General features: G+C 30.8%; 1 protein-coding gene across 1 annotated transcript; it reads right to left on the reverse strand.

Annotated features, from left to right (window-relative positions):
• Positions 1-589: 589 nt before the first annotated feature.
• On the reverse strand, positions 590-15099 carry LOC124535222 (trypsin-1-like). The gene is made up of 6 exons (XM_047111348.1): positions 14870-15099; positions 8654-8813; positions 3431-3621; positions 2829-2920; positions 2088-2250; positions 590-1896 (listed from the first exon to the last, which is right to left on the reverse strand). Exons 1-6 carry the CDS (start codon positions 14928-14930, stop codon positions 1757-1759), a joined length of 807 nt encoding a protein of 268 aa, XP_046967304.1. The 5' UTR covers positions 14931-15099; the 3' UTR covers positions 590-1756.

A 15099-nucleotide genomic window follows, 5' to 3' on the forward strand; every position in this document is an offset into this window, starting at 1 on the left:
GATACTACGTCAATTTTTATATAAAAAGCCGTCAATTGTTACATAACAAGGTAAACAATACTCATTCTGATATATTTTATTGACTTAATGTCCATAATCTACTTTTATTATTGACACAACTGAATTTATTGGTTTCACTTTTAACATTGAACTATAATGTGGCTCTCATCGCGGGTTAAAATATTATAGTTTTAACTGATACGCCACGACTGGTATATAATAGTCAGTTTCAAAGTCTAATATGCTACGGAATTTTACTTTCCGTAATGCCGATTAATCTATATATTTATAATTAAGATACAAATGTGTATGTGAAAGGGATGATCGTCTGGAGACCATTTCAAAAATACATGTACACTTGTCACAACTGTCTAAATGAAAAAAAAGGTATATAACATGTTTCGAAATATAAATTCCAAGATAAACTTCGCAGGCGAAGCCACACTTAAAAGCTATAGGTATAAGTTATAACTTTTAAATAATTGTCAACGTTAACAGTTATTTTATTATTCAGGAGCTTTCGATAACGAATGTTTTTATATATTCACGAGCTAATTTGGATAGAAAGACACAAATAATAATATACCAATTATAAAGAAAATGTTTTATTACATCTAAAAATAATACAACGGTAACAATTAAGTACTTAATGGGGTTAGAAGGAACAGATATGTTTAATGGTAACAAAAAGTTGGTTGATGATGTTATTTTAATAAATATGTTAAAAAAATAAAAAATAAAACCTTATACTAATATGTCATTAATTAATTTCTAATGTAAGTCACAGCCATTTTTCTATATTAATTCAAATTTTATTATTTAAAAGTAAACTTAATACTGATAATTATGTATGTAGATAATATCCTTACATTTAATTTTAATATAAATTACATGCCATTTACAATATCACTTTGGTTTGAATGGCAACATTCGGATAATACCGGCTTTATAACGTAAAACGACTAAGGCATTCTGGTTTAATTTAAAGCTTTTCCTTTATCCTCTAATCTTATATACATATAACATTTATGTTATATACTTATAACAAAAAAGGCGCATAACGAAGAATTCATAGGTATGTCTAAAATGTAGTTCGTATATTTTACCTTCTCCATAGTTTTTATTTCGTCTTTCTTTTCTTCGTCGGTAAACCTTAACAAATACAATAAAAAACAACGTATAATTGCCAGCAGCTTGTAGTGATAAAAAAATATATCAATAATAGTCATTAATTATTTATATATCTAGATGTTACATACTATAAAACAACTAAAACAAAAGAACCAAATCATACTTGTGTGAGTGTCAGTTGCACTTGACACTCACCAAACGCCATACTTACTACTATACTAATGTGCGTATAGCCATTATTTGTAACATTTTCAGCTTTGACAGTACATTCTAGACATATAAATAATCAAAGACAACAGTCGTCATTTGTTGCTAAAAATGCCTAAAACTGCATTCTAGTTTTGCTTAAAATTTATTTATGATTTAAGAAGTTTTCAATTTTGTGTAACCAATGTGATAAAAGGCGTAAAAATCTAACTTATTATATAATTACGTCATTTAAATATGTTTTATGTAAACGTAACATTGTAATAGATCTAACTTTTCATTATTTGGCATTTTAAATTAACAGTGGATTTTAGCGAGCCTCTACAAAGTATTTTTTGTGAACTCATAAAATCTAGTTCGATTAATTTAAATCTAAGTATACAATTTATTTATTTAGCCTCTACGTTAACCTCTATAGTTATTTGTAAGATGCTGACGGCGGTAGACATGTGCAAGCGTGTCTTAAAGCTACTCGTAGCCAGGGCATGAAGCGGTCCACTCGCGCATAAACTCCAGGGTAGCCTTGTCTTGCACATCCTCTTCCCCAAGATACAATACCTAAGAAAGAATACGAAGAAAATATTAGTGAGATAATTATAACAATGCCATAAACGGACTGCGACAATAACAATCGCAAGTATTTGTGTGAGTGTACGTGTAAAAAGGATACACAACACCTATATCCCCAATGTACGAAGAAATAAATTAATAACAATATTTTCAACGTTTGTTTAAGTATATGAACTCACCAACAATAGTATAATGTGGCTGTGCCATTAGCAAGGGTCCGCCGGAATCCCCGGTGCACGAATCTCTCTCGGGTGCGTTTGCGCACAACATACGCGGTGTAACTTTTCTACGACCATATCCAGCGCCTCTACATTCTTCTTGTGACCAAATTTGTACTTGCGCCTGAAATGAATCATTATTAGGGTAAAAATAAAAATCGAATCCAATAATCGCCATGACATTTGTTTTTCTAGAATAAAAACGTTAAAGACATTCAAGAAGGTAAAAGTTACAGCCTGTAAATGTCCCACTGATAGGATAAAACGTTCTACCTTTGTGGGTATATTCCAATGAGGGTTATTACAAACTACACGATCTGATCTTTCAAATAAACCAAATCTGTGGGTCAAAATATTTGCTTTCTCATAATGATGATCGTTTCGAGTGAATTAATTGACGATCGACAAATGTAAGTGTTAGCTGCATTTACCATATTTGTCCGAATAATGGAAATATAATCGTATAATGATGATGATAATAATAAGTTGCAGTTCGGACTGTGCTGATGATTATGCGCGAACACGCCACGCCAAATGCAGTTTCAACTCAAAAGTAATATTTAAGTTGTATTTTTAATATGAAAAATAAATTAAACTTAATAATGTCATTAAGCTTTTCGAAAACTTACCCTACCTACAGTATTCTATCAATAGCCTTAACTTGTAACTTTGGCTTTGGCTTCGTCTAAATTGAAAACTTACTTTCATGGGGATATTTGATGGAGGTCCTTTTTCAATTGTGCTACCCCATCCAGATACAACAGCATCTACTCCTGCAAGTGTATCTTCATCATCTAGAAAATTAATTTGCTTAGGTACTTCGCTTTGTATTCCTCCTTGTTGTTTATTTGACTATCTCATTATTCTACTAGACTATCTAACCTCTAGGTTATAGATTATAAGGACACAAATTCTGGGTTCGAAATAAATATATAGTTATAGGGTTTTTCAGCAGAGAAATTCTCAGTAGTTACCTAGGGTTTACAGAGTTTAAACTCTCGTGACTTGGAGACTATCTAAATACGTTGGTCATGCACCTGAGTTATTTCTAGTCATGTTGTTTTCGCTGTTCCATCGGATTATGAAAGTGCACTTTTTTTGTGCACACACTTGTAAATGATGAGAATGGTCGATTCAAGTACGGGTGTATGTATTTTAAAAACCGTCCCGTTGCGTATTTTTAAAAACCAGAATATATGTGAAAAAGTTGTTTTAATTGATTGCATAGATAAAATATTAGATTAAAATTGTTTCCTGGTTAGAGAAGATATTGATTTTAATAAGATATAAGCGAAATAACATACCTGGCAAGCACGCTGGGCGGTAAAGATTATCAGGTATGGGCTCTGCAAGCCTCAGCACAGCGATGTCATTGTCGTAGGTGTATCGATTGAAGTCTGGATGCTGGAACACGTGTGACACGCGGATGCCTTCTGATCTTGATTTGTTTACATCATGTTCTCCCACAAGTACAGTCAGGCGAGATGCTTCCACTCTGCGCCAAAATGATAAATTTATAATTATTTTTTTTAGGATATAATATTTCTATCCAATGCTTGCTTGACAGGTTTATATTTCTTTAAACGCCAATGTCTATGAGCTGGTGTACAATTAGGTGGGAATTTAACCTATCTGTCTGCCTGTTACAAATAATATTTGGAATATGACAAACATGAATGCCTGAAATGCCATGTCAGAAATGCCTTAAGACTTGTGGCATTGTTAGAAGTGTAACTCAATCCAGGTGCTAATTAATAGAATGTTATTGTCGTTACGACTTGGCTCACTCAGCTTTCAAACCGGAACGTAACAATGCAAAGTGTTTGGCGATAGAATTATGAGTGGGTGGTATCTACTCAGATGGACTTGCACTAAGTTTTGAAAGTCGGAAGTTAGATCCAAACAAGAATGCTTGGGAACGTAACAAATATACACATAAGATCATTAACACAATCTAACCACAGATACAAAGTAGCAGGTACGAGAGGTACGTATAATAATAATACAATAACAAAATTAACATATTCTTGCTATTTATATATTTTTTAAATCAATTTAAATATGTTATTAGTGAGTTAAAGTACGATAAGTTTTGTTTTTAGAAAAACTTTCTACAAATGCAGACCTCGTTTTGACAAAATTCAATTCGAATCAAATAGAAACAAACTTTCGCTTTCATCTCTCGATTATTACTTTCATTGATAGATAAATGTCGGTTTAAATTGTATTTTTTTGCGAAATTACAGCAAATTCATCTTCATTTTAAATTCGATTCTAACAAAAACCACATAACGGAGTCGAGGCACGTCGCAAATGAGCGAGACGATCAGTAATTGCGTAACGAAACGAAGAAAAGGTGCACGGGCGCATCCAACTTGGCTGACCTAGACCCGATTTGCCAAGCCTGACCTTGGTACTACATAGACACTAGTCCGATCCATAGCATACAAATAGTGATAGGCGATCTATGGTACAAAATCTAAAATATTCTTTGTAAATTAAAAAAAAAAAAACTTACATAATTATTTTTTAATTTATATAAGCTTTTGTTGTAAAATATTCTCATTTAAGACGAGCTGTCTTTACTCAAGATGAGAATCAACTTATACAAACACTTAGCATGCATAACACGAACACTTTGAGGTCAGTTGTGTAATTTGAAAGAGCCCTAAGGCAGAGGACACATTATTTATATAAAGGGCTGTTTTGAAAGTTCTTTTGTTACGTAAAATATAATAACAAGGCCTTGAATATATCGTTAACGTGTTGTTATTAAAATTAAAAATTAAAATTGAGAAAGTTTTTATAATTAATACTTTAAAGAGATTTTGAAATCATTGTAATAAATGCACAATCAACGGGCTCTATCGTAAAACAACAACATTTATTAGGGCGTATGTAGGTAATAAATAATAATACATTTTAAATGAATTATAATACCTATATAATCGTGAGATTGATTTTGATAACTTTTTGTTATAATTTATGAAACGTTTGATTTTTTATTAATCTTTTATAATGTTTCTGCATTGCAAAGCATTGCACTTATTCGAGTAAAGAATTTTACTTCTGGCTGTTTATGTTTTCAACGGAAAAAAGATTTGGCTAAAGATGGCTACATAATTATATACCAACATATAAACATTCACTTTATTGTTATGAATGTTAGGTAGACGTTATTAATAGGATTTGCAGATTAAAGTAAATTTTAATACACTTGATTATTGACAGTTTTTAATTTCACTTGTACCTAATTTCAATCATCGATTTGGTATGTGGATTGTTTCTTAAAGAAGGCCGCTAATGTACTTTGTTATTAAGATTTAGCGATACAGGACAGGGCTGTCAGATGTGATGTAAACCAGACAACCAATCACTACATACTATAAAACAAAGACTTCTGGCTGTATCAGTCTGTCTGTATATAAACTCCAAAATTACTGAACGGATTTTCATGCGGTTTTTACAAATAGACAGAAACTCATAAGAAAGGTTTAAGTATATATTTTATTAAGGCTTTTGTGTAAATAAGTTGAATTAAAACGACGATTGTTAACCATGTCCGAAAAAAGTAACAAAAAAAATAAAAATAAATCAAAGATAAAAATTTAAAAAAATATTTATGTCCACACGCGCGAAGCCGGGACCGGCCGCTAGTATTTAAATATGAGTAACGATTAACGAATTTGCACGTAACGGTTGCAGAAAGAGCTAGGTAATGATGAGTATTATTAAAGACTCGTCCATAACATTAAACGACTATATTCTGATTTTGAAAAGTGGTCCGTTAAATCTGACTTGTGTTTTAGGGCCTGGCAACCCTGATACACTTATTATTAAATTATCGCATTTATATGCTTGGCAACAGTCGTCATCTGAAACGTTACGTATCTCAGATTATAATGTAATGTATTGTATTAAAGTGAGTAATAAGTTTAAAAAATTTCTGTGACACAATGAAAAAAAAAATTAGTAAGACACAACTTAGATGTAGCATCGGCAAAATTCGTAACACCGATCACATCCGAATTACGTACGCTATCCCAAATCATCAATATTTATTTCTTATGTGAATATGATCTTTACACGAACGTACAAGCTCGTAATATCATATGTGATAATACATTCGTCAATTTGACACGTCGATTTACATGCTCTTGCTTTCTCGGGTTGAACTAACGCGAGAATCTATAGAGAACTACTTATTTCTATTGGCTGTATAAATCGACAGTAATCGATTTTATTGAATTTTCCGATGCTACATCAAACTTATGTCGTACTATACCAAAGTATAAGCATATACTCGCGTGCTCCTTCTAGTTCAACCTTTTATATAAGTTAATATATAATAAATAAGGCATGTAAATTTTACTCTCGTAGATATATCATCATGAGTAATATATTCGTAAGTATCAAAGAGTTTTAATATGCAAAGTAATGGATATTACCTACCCTTTAATTACAGTCGATTATTTTGCACATCGATTCGAGTATATTTCCAAGTAAGTAGGTTATAGCAGCGTTAAATATTACATTGAATTTAAAACAACATTTAAAGTGACTCATTATTTTTTATACATCATTATTTTACCAACGAGATAAAGATAAAAGATCACATTGATAAAATGTTTACGCTGTTGAATTTCAATTTAAATGGAGATATTAGGAAAGACATGGAATAACTGTGAACTACTCACAGTTTTAATGAAATTCCACAAAATCGTATAACAGCAGTGAGGTGAAGTAAACTTTGAACTTAAGATGTACAAAAAGAGGTCTTTGCTAAGAAGGTCAAATTAACTTAAAATATTTTTTTAAATAGAATAAGCCTATGACTTAATGGTTTCAGGTAAGTTTTTACCTAATATAGGTAATACAACACGTACAGCTCTCGAACCGACGCAAATCTTTCCTCAATATAAGTAAAATAGAATGTATATTTATATATTAAGGAGCAGTAACTATAACATGAATCCATGCTCGTGTAATAAATATCAATTATTTATTTCAAACAAGCAGTCTGTTAGTTCCACACCTTTATACATTATTATACAATGAAATATTTTATGAAAGTAAATAATTTAGCATATTTAACACCTCTCCAAACACATTTATTTAACAAACGCAAATAAATAAGTGAAATTTAATTAAAATATGTTCGGTATTGACAAAACGGTTATGCATTTAGCCAATAATTATCAACTTTCACCTTCTGAGGGGCCTCGCCTAAAATAATACCATTGTTTGCAAATGTGGTGTCCAAATTATATTTACTAATAGTTTTTCTTGAGATGTTTGCTTAAATATTCATAGATATGTAATGCCTTTTAATATTTTTTTATATAACCATCTGTTGCATAAATTATAAGCTCCAAGATCCACTCCATTATGCCATACGCCATTTGAAAATATTGAAAAAAAATCTTGTAACTTTCAAAATCAATATCTTCGTCCGTCGTTTCAATTAAAATAAAATGTAATTTACTTATGATTTTTTTATTGAAAACATGAATAAATCAATCTGACGAAAAAAAAAACTAAATTTATTACAGAGCGCGCCGTTAAAATGCGAATGCATCGTCTGCCTCGACGCAAAGTAATAACCCCATTACTGTAGGGCTATTCTGTAAGAAGAAACTCGAAACACATCGAAAACACAAGCGCCTAATGTCAGAATGTTAAATACGTCATTGACTATAATTATTATATTTCATTAATAATAATGAATTTTAAAATATACACGTATCAAAATGACGTATAACCGTGAGTCAGTTGCACACATTTTACGAGTGAGATCCGAAGTGATTTTTACAGAATCGCGCTGTTGTGGGAATATAAAGGTTTGTTTCGTTGGAACTTTTATGGAGTTTATATCGGCAATTTATTCAGTCTGACCCACGTATTGCATATCTCGGTCAAAATTCAAATTTGTTAACCTAAATTCTTATAAAACTTTAAGAAGAAAGAAATAAGTATTACTTTAACTTTTATTTTTTGTTATATGGACGGGGAAAGTTTCAATAATATTTAGTAAGGTAAAAATATATTAATGTTCGTGACAAATTTGAACATATTTATGATACAGAATAAACACAAACGCATCTGTCAAATGTTTCCGGAAATTCGATGTTTCATTCATATATTTTTTGAATATATCTGTACATATATGCTTGGTGATAAGGCCTTAGACAAACTGACTAACATAATCTACCGCCGAACAGTAAAACTCAGGTTTGAAAGGTAAGATTGTCAACAAAACTAAAGTTACGGGATATTAACGTTTTAGTTCCCCATGATAGGAACGCATTGCTTTGTAAAGAATGATTAATATTTATGGCCAATGTATGGGCGATGGTGACCACTAACTAGAGGTGGCCTATCTATTTATATACACACCTTTAAATACTACAAGGATAGTACAAGGTGTATAAAGTTATTTAAGAAATATAGATTTTATGTTAATTAATGACACTTAATTTTATGTTATGGCGTGAACTGAAATATCATAATATTAGGATTATACCAACTCGTAGACACAATGTGTGGCGGTGATGAGGTGATCCCTAGCGACGACTGTGGCTCCGCAAATCAGCTTACCGTCTCTCTTCACCGCTGCCAGCCAGGGAAATTCTCCAGGAGTGACTGCTCCTCCACCCACGACCCGAGCCCCACGAACAATCCCACAAGCTGAAAAATATTTACCAATAAAAATAGTGAAAATGTGACCATTTTAATTTAAGCTGATCTACATTTCCCTTCCTATTATCACTAAGTGGCGGTTTTTAAAGCTTCTTTGAATGTGAAATTAAGGTTTTATTTCTTCTGAAGAATATTATGACTAATTATTTATATATAAAATTTAACATGTAAATTATTGATAATCTTTGTATTGTAATAAAAATAAATCAAACTAAGATATGTCACAATATTAAGCCTTAACGGTAAGAAAATGTATACTGTGTGAAGGTGCAACAAATCACATCATGTAAATGACATTAAAGTAAATTTAATCACTAATAACTTACGACTGAAATACTATTTTAAAAATAATTTATATTTTATTTATTTAATGATTATTAATAATAAAATTATTTCAATTAAATAATTATACTAAATGTTGTGGTTGTTCTGTTATACATAAATTTTACCCTCTACTTGCCCAACTCCACAAAGACTTGAGTAAAGCTTTATAAAACGTAATTCCTCTTTAACTTCAATTGATATACTTTTGAGAAATGATGAGAAACCTTATATATCGCATAAACTGACATTTAAATATCTTATATCAATTAATTGAATTTTATAATAAATATTATTTTGTTCATCTTTGACATATCATCCTACGATACGGATCATACTGTGTGTTTTTAATGTAGGTATAAGGAAGTAAGGGGATTCCGTTATTTCATATCATGTTTCATCATGTAAAGAGGTTTTATTCTCTTTATTGTATTTATTTTTGACAATCACCAATTACAACAAATGTAATATGATATTTTATAAAACTTTTTCATACCAGTCTCTTTAAAGATTTTTATCTCTGTTTGAAAAAGAAGTCACAGCGTCTGTGTTTTTCAGCTCATATACATATGTTATAATGTAATATTTTAATATACACAGATAAATCTTGACAGTATATGAAAAAAAAAACTTTTTGGAATTTATTTGCAAAAGCTTACTGGAAAACATTTTATGCATATAATTATAACGTTATGAGTTATGAATTATTTGATTTTGAAATGAATAGTTGTTTTGGTATATTATCAATTTAAAAATATCAAAAAAAAAAGTTACGAGCTTGAAGCTACTACTCTATTAACGATCAGCGAACTCTATGTAAATAAAATAATAAATATATAATGACTGAATTCCATATACATTTATTTAATTATATTTCCTATATCAAATTTTAACTGTTTTCGTCAAGTAGATTCGAAAAACTAGTTCTACATATATATCATATTTAGATTTAAAAGCGATCATTCACAGATCATCGGTTTCGATTTTGATTGAATGTGTGTTATAGAAACGCAGATTTTTTAAAAACTAAAATAATATAGAATTGGTAAATGTAAATTTATGATAACTTCTTCACAGGTGCGGTCTCAATCTAAAGTAGGGGATCTTAGGGAGTACGTGAGCCATTTTTGTATATCCCAGTAAGGGGCAGCTTGTAGCTAGATATATCTGACATATTTGTTAATTATAGCGGAGTTTTCATTTCAATTGATATTTGCACGTTGATAACATTTGAGACATTTGTGGTTTTCATGCTTGATTGCGGGTTCAAACCTGCCTGGGTTTGAACCCTGATTCATCTGCTTAATTTGTCTTCATAATTCATCTCGTACTCGGCGGTTAAGGAAAACGTGAGGAAACCTGCATGTGACAAATTTCATAGAAATTCTGCCACATGTGTATTCCACCAACCCGTATTGGAACAGCGTGGTGGAATATGTTTCAAACCTTCTCCTCTAAGGGAGAGGAGGCCTTTAGCCCAGCAGTGGGAATTTACAGGCTGTTGTTGTTGTTGTTGTATGCTTGATCACAACCAAGTTTCTGACCGACGTATTTACACAAAATAATAAATTCCTTATTTATTTATTGTCCCTCTTTAGACAGTTTTTAATTTGTTAATTTTGTTTCCACTGATATTGCATTCTAAGCCAAAAAAATATATCTAATATTTATCAGAAGCCTATATAAATACTTACAAATTAAATAAAAAGTTAATTACTTAACGCGCTTCTGAATAAATAAAGCAAGCACCTGTTTGGAATGTAGTATTGAACGAAAATGATTTGCATAAAAACTCAGTGAGTTTATGGTTACTTTTTCCTGCAATTAAATAACATAGGTATGTTAATTATATGTCCATACAGATAACACGTTAAAGTTTAGGCGGTCATTTTTTTCAAAAATTAAACATTTATCTATGACGTTAAGTAACCAGTGAACTGTTCCTTTGTTTGAGGAGACAATCATAACGGAGCTCAATGTATGAACATTGCAAAATTTTGCGTTTAACTGCACCTTAAGTGGGTTAATTCTCGGCGATAACGAAAATGAAGACCTGAGCTATCTGCATAATTACAGAAAATGTTTAAGAGTATTTAAAAACATTTAATTTTCTATGTATCTTTTTTTTTCATCATGTAAAAGACTCCTATTTTTTTTATAGTAAAGATTGTTTGATGTAAAGGTATTTATGATTATGCTTTGTCATATTCGTCGTGCATGTGTTAGAAGTAGGTTGTATATTCTAAAGTGATTTGTGTTGTATATGAAAAAAAAAGCAGTTAGTCAGTAGTCAAAGAGCAACTGTTTCTTTCGAGTTTAACTTTACAATCCTAATTTTTGTTTCAGTATTCACCCTTATTCACACTTTATTACATTACAATATATTTAGTGACGGACAGAATTACTTTCGCATTTATAAAATTAGTCTGGATAACGCAAGTTGCGTTATCAACATCAAGCAATTCTTAACTGGGTTCCTTTCAAACTACTTAACGTAAAGTAGCGATCTTGTAAGTACTAGTAACGTGTTGTTATTACGTGAAGCATTGGTAAGGAGGAAACTTATTGAACGCCGTAATTCCATGATTCAATATTATGCTTGAGTAATAAGCTCTTCAGTAGCGAAAGTTTCCATGTCAAGAGCCTAGACCTTATTAAATACGCATAAAATTATATGAAATAAATCGTATATCGCATAAATCGATGTTACGTAATTTTTTTTTTTTTTATAAATATGTCGTTAAGAGTATGAAATGATTTTATATAATTTTGAATTATTTATTTACGTATGTATATTTCAGGCCTTTGGTCGTGTACAATGTATTTTAGATAAAAAAGCATATTTTTAAATTATCTGTTAGACTGCCTGCACAGATTAAATACGGAAAACATTGAATAGCTTTAAATTAAAATTATCCACGTGATAGACTGCTCTGGATTACATGTACGTTTTATTTTTGCGTCGGTTGTCGTCAATGTAGGTAATGCGTTTGCTATCAAGAAATTCTAAGTACTTTGAATTAAAAAATTTAACACAGTGATAGTTGCAATCAAAACAGTTTTAAAATTTTAAAAGTCTATTTAAGTGTCCCGTGAACTGGGTGCCCGCGTTCCGAAGGAAGCCCGTGATTTATGATATTTAGATTTTATAAGGCTATAAAATAAATATCTTAAGAGAGCTATTCACTTCACCATAGCTCTTTAAGCTCGACCTTTGACACAACTGTAAGGAATGAGGCAACAATTTCAAATGAAGATGACTTTATGGATTTTTGTTAAATTAGCAGCTTTCACCAACGGCACCCACTTGAAAGTTATTATAGCTTATGTATTAATAAACTAAAATGCTTAAGTATATTGTAAGTAAATTGGAAATATGAACAAGTTGAAAAAAGATCTAGGATTATATCAAAAAAATAAATTCAGTAAGACAGAAATTAAATGTCCGTCTGTTTGTTACGTCACCTCTAAACCACTTAAGCGATCGTAATTAAATTTAAACAAACAGGTGGGACCTAGATTTAAGCAGGATCTGCACATATTTAATAAAATTCGATTAATTCTGTAATTAAAATGATGGAAAAGAGTTTCTGCGGAGTTTATTGTCTTATTTTCTAGTTAGAATAAAAGTTCGAACTGGTGACTCCAAATTAAATTCATTATTTCGACATGGTTAGGTTAGAAGGTTTTAATATAGATTTATAAAATACATAATGTATCGGATATATTTATAAGCTAGTTCATAATAATTCAAACCTCAATAAAACGAGACAAATGTGTAGTATATTGCTTTTTATAAATTAATTACAATTTAATTATGTTTATAAATTATTTACAATTTAATTATATATACTAATACAGATGATATGTCATAAATAGTAGACGCAGTGTGTCACTGTGTCTGTTGAACTTTATCAATGGAACGGAAATAAATCGGCTAATCGGTCACATCACTATAAAATATCCGGGGCAATTAACGAACTATTGTAAATCATTCAGTATAAATTACCGCAATGTGTGGTCCGGTATTATTAACAATTAACGGCATTGACATCGTTTCAAAATATTTATGTAATGAAATATTCACTAACATTTGATGTCCCACTGACCGATTTCGATCTTTGTGGCTAATAAACGGAAACTATCTAACTGCACTATAGATGCTATTTTAGGGCACGAAGTATGGATTAAAACAGGCGTATCCAACAAAATATACTATAATCATGGATAAATATCAAGAGTTATTATGGATACGGATACACGGACTTTGATCACTAAAAATAATTCCAATTTCTGGTAAGCAAGAATTGAAATTCTCAAAAGCTCAAACTTCCTTGTAGCTCATGGATCCATGTTATCTTACTTCGATAACCTGTTCTAATTTTTCGAAGTATCACTTCTTTATATGATAAATTATATTTTTAAATTTAATTGGAACAATAAACGATTCTTTAGTGACGGAAGATTTTTTTTTAATTTCTAACCACATTAAGTTTTTTATTCAAAATAAATACATTTTGTAAGCTAACTTATTATTTTATTTTTTTCTTAATAATAGAAATGGTATAATTTATAAATTACACGAAGAAATAAATAGCTTTGTGTCTATATTTTATCTAAGCGAAGCCTGGGGTTACAAAGGTCACATAATTCAGTCTTTGCCGCCCTACTGACCTCTTTGCTTAGTTATTTTATTAAAAAAAAATAAGTAAGCTAGTATTAATAAAAAGTAAGAGTACTTACTACGATATAATTTATAACTAAACAGTTATTGATACCAATATATTTAAAATTACCCGAATTATCTAATTATTTCCGTTTGAAAAAAGTGAGAGTTGATGAACATTCATTTTAAAAAAAAGATAACAACTAATTAAAAAAAAAATGGTGAGTCAATATAACAAAAATTGTACGAAAATATTATTTCATTATTTTACTGCAATATTTCGCTGAATATGAAATGAAAAAAATAATCATATTATTATCGTATTTATGACACAACTAACTCTTTATATAATAATACACCTAGTTATTTATAGATAGTGTTAGTGTTTTGTTTTTATATATACCACCTCTTTTGCGGTTTATACAACACTAGTGCAAGTGGAAGACTCTCTAAAAACACTAATATATTAGCTCACTATGTGACGTAAGATAAGGAACCGAATCTGAGTGTATTTAGAAATTAAAAATGAGCACTTCACATGCGTGTATTAATCGATTTCCTTTTTTGAGTGTTTTTATAACATTTCATCAAGATATTTCTGCATATTAATTTAATAGGAAGTTTGGTTCCGATAATCGAGTGATTGGATCTTGATTTATTAAATATAAAATGTTAATTAAAATTTGTGCTACGTTTACTTTAATTAACACTTAATTAAATATGTTTTTTCTATTTAATGCGCATATACTTTATCGTTGTTTTTGTTAATTATAATGATTAATTTAAAATATCGAATCGATCGATCGAAGTTTCGTACTAATATTAAAAAGACATAAATTGCTTTATTAATCCGTGTTTTAATTCATCTTTAATAATCATCGCCACTATTACGCTTATCACTTACCGAGATGTAAACACAATAAACAATCACATATATTCGAACACAATTCGTTTTGTACGAGGCTGCTACACAACACTGCGTAACACGATGCAGCCACTAGGTTTCGTGAATGCTTTGATCTTAATTAAAAGAAATTAGATTGATATTAACACTCACTGCAGGGCTTGCAGGCGCTGGCGGATGCAAGCACAGCTAGAAGGCACAAAGCGCGAAACATGTCTGCCGGAGTCGCAGTCCAATCTGGAGGCAAAGGGAGACGCCGGCCCAGCTATTATAGGCCGCGGGCGGCGCCTCTGATAAGGCCTCGGGGCCAGGGTGATCGGACCAGGCCAAGTTCACGGATACGCGACGACTGAACGCAGACCGAGTGACACTGGTGGGCGACG

The sequence above is a fragment of the Vanessa cardui genome, chromosome 14, assembly GCF_905220365.1.
Source record: "Vanessa cardui chromosome 14, ilVanCard2.1, whole genome shotgun sequence".
Taxonomy (NCBI): Eukaryota; Metazoa; Arthropoda; class Insecta; order Lepidoptera; family Nymphalidae; genus Vanessa; species Vanessa cardui.

Excerpts from the sequence above, each read along its gene's own strand:
- LOC124535222 (XM_047111348.1), bottom strand. The coding sequence starts at position 14,930 with ATGTTTCGCGCTTTGTGCCTTCTAGCTGTGCTTGCATCCGCCAGCGCC. Across the intron at positions 2,251-2,828 it reads CATCAAATATCCCCATGAAA|GCGCAAGTACAAATTTGGTC; the intron begins GTAAGTTTTCAA and ends GATTCATTTCAG. Across the intron at positions 1,897-2,087 it reads GCCACATTATACTATTGTTG|GTATTGTATCTTGGGGAAGA; the intron begins GTGAGTTCATAT and ends ATTCTTTCTTAG.